The sequence below is a fragment of the Oncorhynchus kisutch genome, unplaced genomic scaffold (assembly GCF_002021735.2).
Source record: "Oncorhynchus kisutch isolate 150728-3 unplaced genomic scaffold, Okis_V2 scaffold759, whole genome shotgun sequence".
Lineage (NCBI taxonomy): Eukaryota > Metazoa > Chordata > Actinopteri > Salmoniformes > Salmonidae > Oncorhynchus > Oncorhynchus kisutch.
The window spans coordinates 46,179-56,583 of NW_022262704.1; the positions used below are offsets into that span (position 1 = coordinate 46,179).

Genomic DNA, 10,405 nt, shown 5'->3' on the forward strand with positions numbered 1-10,405 from the left:
CAACCTCATCCTAATCGCATTAGCCTACGTTAGCTCAACTGTCCTGTTGCGTAACAATGACATTTTGGAACAGTGAGGGCATTCTGACATCACGTGCATAAAAAACTTATGCTGGGGCAACCGTTAGAGATATTGGAACTCATGTGAAAAGGTTAATGTCTTAATCCGCGCTGCCCTCAAACTAAGGCACGCTGCCTGCTTTTATGTATAGGCTGTTTCAACTTGTCAAATTCATATGATTTTCTAACAAGTTTTATTTTCTAACAACAGTTTGAGTTGGGGTCCTCATTATTTCACATAAAAGTAGGCCATTTCACTTTTGCTGACAATTCAGTTTTTGGGGAATTACTGAGCCTGACGAACTTTCCCAAGCACCTCCCAATTGTTTCCGCAGATCAAGTATGCAGACATTTGCGCATCTCCAGTCAGAACAGGACCTGCACAAACTTTTTCACAATTTCCAGCTGGTGCCCGCATCGCCTTCATTGTTGTTTTCATTACTACATGAGAATAACTTTGGACATTTTGGGGGGAAATGTCCCATTATAAAAGAGTAAAAGTATAATCCAGCCTATTTATCTTCAATATATTTAATTAACATTACAAGGAAAAAACATTGGGGGTTCTCTTCGGACCAGGTTCTGTTATGGTTCTCTACAGTCCAGGTTCTGTGTTGGTTGACTTCAGTCCAGGTTCTGTGGTGGTTCTCTTCAGTTCTGATAATCGGAGGGCTCAACATCTATCTGAGGGTCTGTGTCACTGTCCAGGTTCTGTGGTGGTTTGCTTCAGTTCTGATAATCGGAGGGCTCAGCATCTATCTGAGGGTCTGTGTCACTGTCCAGGTTCTGTGGTGGTTTGCTTCAGTTCTGATAATCGGAGGGCTCAGCATCTATCTGAGGGTCTGTGTCACAGGGGAGTCCCTTAATCTGAAAGAAGACACACTGAATGAACACTTTACACCGCACTTCATGAAGTGTTTATGGACACTTACACACACACACACACACACACACACACACACACACACACACACACACATACACATACACATACATACATACATACATACATACATACATACATACATACATACATACATACATACATACATACATACATACATACATACATACATACATACATACATACATACATACCTACTCCCAGGGTGTCACTCTGGTGATCTGGTCTTCTTCTTCATAGATGTGCACATGTCACTGTTAGGGTCAGGATGGACACTCTGTGGAGAGAACGAGAGAGTCAAAGAGAGAGTGTGAGAGGGAGGGAGGGAGGGAGGCAAAGAGAGAGCATGAGAGGGAGGGAGGGAGGGAAGGAGGGAGGGAGTAGAGAGAGAGAAATGCATGAGCACTTTGTGACACCACTCTCTCTTTCATTTTCTCTGAACAAATTCAAATACTGTATAAAACACAAACACATAATAAGAGACGTACTGCCAGAGTGTCGTAGTCAGGTGACATGGTCCTCATGTTCAGACCTGTGTACGTGTCACTGTTAGGGTCATGATGGACACTCTGGAGAGAGCGGGAAATAGAGAGAGGGAGAGAGAACATGGTAACAGTGAAAATAGTGTGAAAGAGACTGTTGTGATACAGTAAATTAATGTCACCAGGTGTGGAGGTGGAGGTTTACTGATATAATCACCTGTGTGTCTGCTGTGGCGTCACTTCCTCCTGTGGATCTCCTGTAAAGTGGAACATAGTGAGATAAAATCTCTACTGACCTCTACTGGAGGTTTATAAACATTTCATATTTATCCCTGGTATGAAAATCCTCACCTCTTCAGAGTGCAGTAGATGGTGAGGAGCAGAGCTCCAGCAGTCAGGACAGCCCCCACCCCCATTACAGGAACCCAGGGAAACACTGCTGCAGGATCATGGGTTTAGGTGTCAGTAGGTTAGAACATATATCTGTTTGTAGTTGTATTTATTATGGATCCTCATTAGCAAAATGTAGGCAGTAAAATTAAGGCAATTATTCCATTTTTAAAACATTACAATGCATTCACTACAGATTGCACAACACATGACTTATATGACCTTAGGCACCTACTCTAACACCACATATCTACAACACAAAATCCGTGTGTACATGTGTTTATAGTGCTTATCTGTTAAAACAGTCATATCACAGAGCACCAGAAATAGACAGAACATGACATACTTACACATGACATTAATATGGACAGGGATGGAAGTCTCTGTCCCTTTAATGTTGCTAGCTTCACAGTAGTATTCTCCTCTGTCCTCAGAGCTGATAGAAGTAATGCTGTAACTCTGTCCTGATGCTTTTGGTGAGGTTACGTTCTTCTTGTACCAGGTGTATTTGTCCACAGGTGGGTTGGCATCACTGCTGCAGGTCAGAGTCACTGAACTGCCCTCCACTATTTCACCAGAGGGACTAACTGACACTGAGGTGTTCCTTGGTCCATCTGATGTAAAAGACAGTGGATTTAGAAGGAGTACAAATTAGGTTAGTTGCAAATATTCTATTAACTTTCCACAAATGTACATTTCCACACAATGACTTTTAGATTCACCCTCTTATTGAAGATTCTCTATTCAAGTATCATGTGAAGCTAATATCTGTCACTACAATGTTAATATACCAAACTAAATATTTAAACCCCATCTACTCACATCTGACAGTGAGAGTCTCATCAGCAGAGGGGAGATCCTCATGTCCTTCTACAGAACAGGAGTATCTGCCTGTATCCTCACTGCTGACTGAGAAAAGGATATAGACAGGAGAGGAGGTGTTGCTGTTTGGTATAGACTGTCCATTCTTATACCAACTGTAGACTGGGATGGGGTCCAGTGTACATTTGGTTCTACATCTCAGTGTGACTCTCTCCCCCTCTGACACAGATATAGGATCCATCTCCAACACAACATCTAGAGTTAAAGGAACCACATCATTATTCTCCTCCTATATATGTCCTCTTATATGAAATACTAGATTTGTTTTTTTTCTGTCACATACCACCACAGTTTCTGTATGACTGCCCTTAATAAGTTCATTACAGTAATAGATGTGAGATGAGTGACATATTACCTGTGACAGTCAGGGAGACAGGTGAGCCAGCAAACGTATCTCCTGATGTTATCAATCTGAATCTGTACCCAGCAGAGTCTCTCAATCTCAGGTCTGTGATTCTCAGGGTACAGTCACTCTCCTTATCCCCAAGGTACTCTATATGACCCTCATACCCTGGCACTGAGCTCAGATCTTCAGGCTCCACACCAGACCATTTAGTAAACCAGAAAGCATGTTTGATCTCATGATAACTGGGATATGTGTAAGAGCAGGATATGTCCACTGTTGACCCCTTCAAGGTACAGATACTCTGATGGGTGTAAGTCACCCTCCAACACTTCTTACCTGAAATACAAGAAGGTAACAGAACACCTTTCATAAATCTTTAATTACAATGCTTACCAGTATACACTTATATTTTTAATAAAGTAGGAAAATAATAATTACTTCCTAACCGTTTCTAAAACCATAATTATATTCAGTAAAAGTAACGAGGAAGTGACCACCCCTTCAGGTTTGTAGTTTTTCAACATTTGTAGTTTTCATTTTATGAAAATTGAAAGGGTGTTCTATGTGCAAAAACATAGCGCAAAGGTCTTCAAAAAGTGAATTCTCCCAGTGACATGAATGCACCCCGACACGGATGGCTCCATGTGGAGGTAATTAGGGAAAGTGCCAACCAGCCGTGGAGGCAACATAAAAGGAGCAAATGTGGCACACCGCTGGAGAGACCCGGGAGAGACCGACACAGAGCCAAAGCTGAGAAGAAGGACTGAGCCAAATCTATGTGATTTTCTTTGTTATGTTTATTTTATAGCCTAGTAAAGTTGTGTCTGCTGACTAAAACCTCCCTGTGTTAATCTCTGCACGCTCAACCCAACACCCCACAGTATGTTATGTTTATTTTATAGCCTAGTAAAGTTGTGTCTGCTGACTAAAACCTCCCTGTGTTAATCTCTGCACGCTCAACCCAACACCCCACAGTTTACCACAATTTTAATAAATGACCACATTTTCATGAATTTGATTGTATATTCTTGAAGCCCATTCAACACAGCTTGGGAATAGATACGGAACTAAAGCAGAAGTGGATGTCACACTCAAAGCATATACAAATGTATGTATGTGATGTGTTGCATGTCCGTCTCGCTATTTAAGATATGCTGTATGATGCAAAAATGATTTCTGAATAGATACAATAAGGTCATCATCATCATTAACAACAACAACAGGTCTGTATTACTGTAAACACATATTTCTACATTGATTATTCTGAAGCTGTTTCATTCTCAGAACCCCAAATATGGGAGGATAAATGTTCAATCCTCTACGGACCACCAGGTTCAATGATAACTCCTATCCCCAAGCTGTGAGGCTAAACAATAAGTGACACACACACACACAATCTGTATTGAAGGCCCATAAGGCCCATGGAGTCTGTATCAAAGTCTAGAGAGCTGGTTGTTATGGATGTAGAAAGTTGAAACACACATCCTACACATATCAACCCTCCTCCCCATCAGTCCTGAAGGGCCCTCAGCTAAATCCACTGCGTGCAACACACACACTGTTTTATTTCTTAATTATTTGGACCAGGAGCCCTGAACCAAGATCAGCGCTCCTACTCTGAGACACTTTGTGAATACGGACCCTGATATAACAACCTGTTACGTCCGTTGTTAGAAGGAGACCAAGGTGCAGTGTACATTATACTTTAATATTAATTGACTCCAAAAAACAACAAAATATAAACGAACGTAAAGTTCTGCGGGGCTAACAGCAGCTGTGCAAAAAGAAGATACCACAACAGAAAGTGGGAAAAAGGGCTGCCTAAGTATGATTCCCAATCAGAGACAACGATAGACAGCTGCCTCTGATTAGGAACCATACTGGGCCAAAAACAAAGAAATAGACAACATAGAATGCCCACCGCAAATCACACCCTGACCTAACCAAATAGAGAAATAAAACATCTCTCTAAGGTCAGGGCGTGACACTGAGACAGTGTTTACTGCATAACTTCCGGTGTTTCAAACAAAGTCTCTTGACATAGATTGCAAGGTTAGCAATGGCCTGATGCACGGTTAACCAATGGTCTGATGTCCTTGTTCAACTTCAATGGCCATCAGGCAAAGCAAGGATTAGGAAACAACTGTGTACTCTGTCAACGGTACTGACAAACATGTCATTATTCTGTAGTATATTTTGTAGTAATAACTGGACGGTTTCAGCCCTGAAAGCTGATTGGCTAACAGCCATGGTATATTTAAGCAATATTGCATGAGAGCCCATGTGTTATGATGACATTTTTATCATGGCTGTGAGTGTCATAGCCTTAAAAGCAAAGTCCTCTGGGTTTTGTTGTACCATAACCACACAATACATGATTAATCTGTATCCAGGCATGCTGAGTTGCGTTGTGCATAAAAGCCTGTACTACACCCTCCACTTCTTAAGGACCGAACCCTTTTTTCCCATTTTCGCCTAAAATGACATACCCACATTTAACTGCCTGTAGCTCAGGACCTGAAGCAAGGATATGCATATTCTTGATACCATTTGAAAGGAAACAATTTGAAGTTTGTGGAAATGTGAAATGAATGTAGGAGAATATAACACATTAGATTTGGTAAAAGATAATACAGACAAATAAAAATCATTTTTTGGTATTTTCTTTGTACAATCATTATTGAAATGCAAGAGAAAAGCCATGATGTATTATTCCAGCCCAAGCGCAATTTAGACTTTGGCCACAAGATGGCCGCAGTGTATGTGCAAAGTAGACTGTAGACTGATCCAATGAACCATTGCACATCTGTTCAAGATGTTGTATCAAGACTGCCCAAATGTGCCTAATTGGTTTATTCATACATTTTCAAGTTCATAATTGTGCACTCTAGCCTTTAGCACAATGCAGATGTTGCCTGTAATCCATGGCTTCTGGTTGGGATATGTAGGTACGGTCACTGTGGGGACAACGTCGTCGATGCACTGATTGATGAAGACAATAACTGAGGTGGTTTACTCCTCAATGCCATTTGATGAACCCCGGAACATATTCCAGTCTGTGCTAGAAAAAAAGGTCCTGTAGCGTAGCATCCACGTCATCTGACCACTTCCGTATTGAGCGAGTCCTGGGTACTTCCTGCTTTATTTTTTTCTTGTCAGCAGGAATCAGGAAGATATAATTATGGTCAGATTTGCCAAATGGAGGGCGGGTGCTCTACTCTACTGTATTGTGGGATACTTGTATAAATAAATCTTTTTAAGATTTTCAAGTTAACAGATGATAAAGACAGACTAGGCTGTAATATTTAAAGCAACATTTTATTGCTTTAAAGTTTAAAACATTTTATTGTCTTAAACTTTGAGCTAATTCACAACAAAATGCATAATTTACACTGAATCACACTGTATTGGAAATAATCATAAAAAATGTCACCATAAAACAAGTGTGATTGTGATATTAATATTCATAAATGCCATGGCACAATAATGTCTGACAGCAATACAAAGTAAGTCAATTAACACATCAGGAGTAACTAGGTGCGAAAGCAAAACATATTAAAAGCTGTTTTCAATATTATACATATTTTACAATGGGGAAATGTCCCATTGTAAAAGAGTAGAAGTATAATCCATCCTATTTATCTTCAATATATATAATTAACGTTACAAGGAAAAAACATTAAACTTCAATGTTTGTGGAGAAGTTAAAGTTCATTGTCTGGAAATCCTAGGTCCAGGTTCGGCATAGATTATTTTAATGCAAGGTTCTGTGGTGGTTGTCTTCAATCCAGGTTCTGTGGTTGTTCTCTTCAGTCCAGGTTCTATGGTGGCTTAGTATCTATTTGAGGGGGATGTGTCACTGGGTGAGTCTCTCACCTTCTGAACAAAGACACACTGAAGGAGCACTTTATACACCACTTCATAAAATGTTTAGGAACAAACACACACACACACACACACACACACCTACTGCCCGGATGTCACTCTGGTGACCTGGTATTCTTCTTCAGAGATGTGCACATGTCACTGTTAGGGTCAGGATGGACACTCTGTAGAGTGAGAGAGGGAGGGTGTGAGGGAGGGTGTGAGGGAGGGAGGGAGGGAGGGAGGGAGGGAGGGAGGGAGGGAGGGGAAATGCATGAGCACTTTGAGACACCTCTATCATTTTCTCTAAACACAAACACATAATAAGAGACTTACTGCCAGAGTGTCGTAGTCAGTTGAACTGGTCCTCACGTTCAGACCTGTGTACGTGTCACTGTTAGGGTCATGGTGGACACTCTGGAGAGAGCGGGAAATGGAGAGAGAGAACATAGTAAAAGTGAAAATAGTGTGAAAGAGACTGTTGAGTTACAGTAGATTAATGTCACCAGGTGTGAAGGTGGAGGTGTAACTGATATAATCACCTGTGTGTCTGTTGTTGCATCATTTCCTCCTGTGGATCTCCTGTAAAGAGGAACAGAGTGAGTTATGCTCTTACTGACCTCTAGTGGAGGTTGATGTGTTACTAATGCAGTATCTCTCAATGAAAGACTCACCTCTTCATATAGCAGTAGATGGTGAGGAGCAGAGCTCCAGCAGTCAGGACAGCCCCCACCCCCATTACAGGAACCCAGGGAAACACTGCTGCAGGGACATGGGTTTAGGGGTCAAGAGGTTAGAACATATATCTGTTAAATCAGTCATCTCACAGAGCACCAGAAATAGACAAAACATGACATACTTACACATAACATTAATATGGACAGGGATGGAAGTCTCTGTCCCTTTAATGTTTCTAGCTTCACAGTAGTATTCTCCTCTGTCCTCAGAGCTGATGTTAGTGATGCTGTAACTCTGTCCTGATGCTTTTGGTGAGGCTACGTTCTTCTTGTACCAGGTGTATTTGTCCACAGGTGGGTTGGCATCACTGCTGCAGGTCAGAGTCACTGAACTGCCCTCCACTATTTCACCAGAGGGACTGACTGATACTGAGGTGTTCCTTGGACCATCTGGTGTAAAATACATTGGATATAGTGAAAGTACAAATTAGGTCAGTTAAATATTATATTAACTTTCCACAAATGTACAGTTGAAGTCGGAACTTTACATACACCTTAGCCAAATACATTTAAACTCAGTTTTCACAATTCCCTGTCGTAGGTCAGTTAGGATAACTACTATTTTAAGAATGTGAAATATCAGAATAATTGTAGAGAGAGTGATTTATTTCAGCTTGTATTTCTTTCATCACATTCCCAGTGAGTCAGAAGTTTACATCAATTAGTATTTGGTAGCATTGCTTTTATATTCTTTATCTTGGGTCAAACATTTCAGGGAGCCTTCCACTAGCTTCCCACAATAACTTGGATCAATTTTGGCCCATTCATAACGATGGTCATTATGGCCAAACAGTTTTATTTTTGTTTCATCATACCAGAGGACATTTCTCCAAAAAGTATGATCTTTGTCCCCATGTGCAGTTGCAAACCATAGTCTGGCTTTTTTTATGGCGGTTTAAGGAGCAGTGGCTTCTTCCTTATTGAGCGGCCTTTCAGGTTATGTCGATATAGGACTCGTTTTACTGTGGATATAGATACTTTTGTACCCGTTTCCTCCAGCATCTTCACATCACATTTGAACTTTGCTGTTGTTCTGGGATTGATTTGCACTTTTCACACCAAAGTACATTAATCTCTAGGAGACAGAACACATCTGCTTCCTGAGCCTTATGAAGGCTGCGTGGTTCCATGGTGTTTATACTTGAATACTATTGTTTGTACAGATGAACGTGGTACCTTCAGGTGTTTGGAAATTGCTCCCAAGGATTAACCAAACTTGTGGAGGTCTACAATCTTTATCTGAGGTCTTGGCTGATTTATTTTGATTTCCCCATGATGTCAAGCAAAGGGGCACTGAGTTTGAAGGTAGGCCTTGAAATACATCCACAGGTACACCTCCAATTGACTCAAATGATGTCAATTAGCCTATCGGAAGCTTATAAAGCCATGACATCTGAAATTGTGTAATTTTCCAAGCTGTTTAAAGGCACAGTCAAATTAGTGTATGTAATCTACCACACATCCGGTGGATAGAGAGCCAATTATTATGTTCAACATAGGAGGGCCAAGCACAGGAAGCAGCTCTTTCAGTAGTTTACTTGGAATAGGGTCCAGTATGCAGCTTGAAGGTTTAGAGGCCATGATTATTTTCATCATTGTGTCAAGAGAAATAGTACTAAAACACTTGAGCGTCTCTCTTGATCCTAGGTCCTGGCAGAGTTGTGCAGACTCAGGACAACTGAGCTTTGAAGGAATACGCAGATTTAAAGAGGAGTCCGTAATTTTCTTTCTAATAATCATGATCTTTTCCTCAAAGAAGTTCATGAATTTATCACTGCTAAAGTGAAAGCCATCCTCTCTTGGGGAATGCTGCTTTTTAGTTAGCTTTGCGACAGTATCAAAAAGGAATTTCGGATTGTTCTTATTTTCCTCAATTAAGTTAGAAAAATAGGATGATCGAGCAGCAGTAAGGGCTTTGTAAATTGAAATTTGCTATCGTAAATGTTAGCAACACCTCCGCCTTTGCGGGATGCACGGGGGATATGGTCACTAGTGTAGCCAGGAGGTGAGGCCTCATTTAACACAGTAAATTCATCAGGCTTAAGCCATGTTTCAGTCAGGCCAATCACATCAAGATTATGATCAGTGTTTAGTTCATTGACTAGAATTGCCTTTGAAGTAAGGGATCTAACATTAAGTAGCCCTATTTTGAGATGTGAGGTATCATGATCTCTTTCAATAATGACAGGAATGGAGGAGGTCTTTATCCTAGTGAGATTGCTAAGGCGAACAACACCATGTTTAGTTTTGCCCAACCTAGGTCGAGGCACAGACACGGTCTCAATGGTGATAGCTGAGCTGACTACACTGACTATGCTAGTGGCAGACTCCACTATGCTGGCAGGCTGGCTAACAGCCTGCTGCCTGGCCTGCACCCTATTTCATTGTGGAGCTAGAGGAGTTAGAGCCCTGTCTATGTTGGTAGATAAGATGAGAGCACCCCTCCAGCTAGGATGGAGTCCGTCACTCCTCAGCAGGTCAGGCTTGGTCCTGTTTGTGGGTGAGTCCCAGAAAGAGGGCCAATTATCTACAAATTGTATCTTTTGGGAGGGGCAGAGAAAAGTTTTCAACCAGCGATTGAGTTGTGAGACTCTGCTGTAGAGCTCATCACTCCCCCTAACTGGGAGGGGGCCAGAGACAATTACTCGATGCCGACACATCTTTCTAGCTGATTTACACACCAAAGCTATGTTGCACTTGGTGATCTCTGACTGTTTCATCCTAACACCACGTTGGTGCCG

General features: G+C 41.3%; 1 protein-coding gene across 1 annotated transcript; it reads right to left on the reverse strand.

The window, feature by feature from the left end:
* Positions 1-479: 479 nt before the first annotated feature.
* Positions 480-3,395, reverse strand: LOC116361880 (B-cell receptor CD22-like). The gene is made up of 8 exons (XM_031816195.1): positions 3,073-3,395; positions 2,658-2,912; positions 2,186-2,449; positions 1,797-1,884; positions 1,663-1,702; positions 1,452-1,532; positions 1,162-1,240; positions 480-926 (listed from the first exon to the last, which is right to left on the reverse strand). The coding sequence occupies exons 2-7, from the start codon at positions 2,896-2,898 to the stop codon at positions 1,172-1,174; spliced, it is 783 nt and encodes a 260-aa protein (XP_031672055.1). The 5' UTR covers positions 2,899-2,912; positions 3,073-3,395; the 3' UTR covers positions 480-926; positions 1,162-1,171.
* Positions 3,396-10,405: the final 7,010 nt, after the last annotated feature.

What these genes read in the sequence shown, in the direction of transcription:
- LOC116361880 (XM_031816195.1), bottom strand. Translation starts at nt 2,898, where the DNA reads ATGGATCCTATATCTGTGTCAGAGGGGGAGAGAGTCACACTGAGATGT. An exon ending in TGAGACTCTCACTGTCAGAT is followed by an intron (nt 2,450 to 2,657) that starts GTGAGTAGATGG and finishes CTTTTACATCAG; the next exon opens with ATGGACCAAGGAACACCTCA. An exon ending in CTGACTACGACACTCTGGCA is followed by an intron (nt 1,241 to 1,451) that starts GTACGTCTCTTA and finishes TTCTCTCCACAG; the next exon opens with AGTGTCCATCCTGACCCTAA.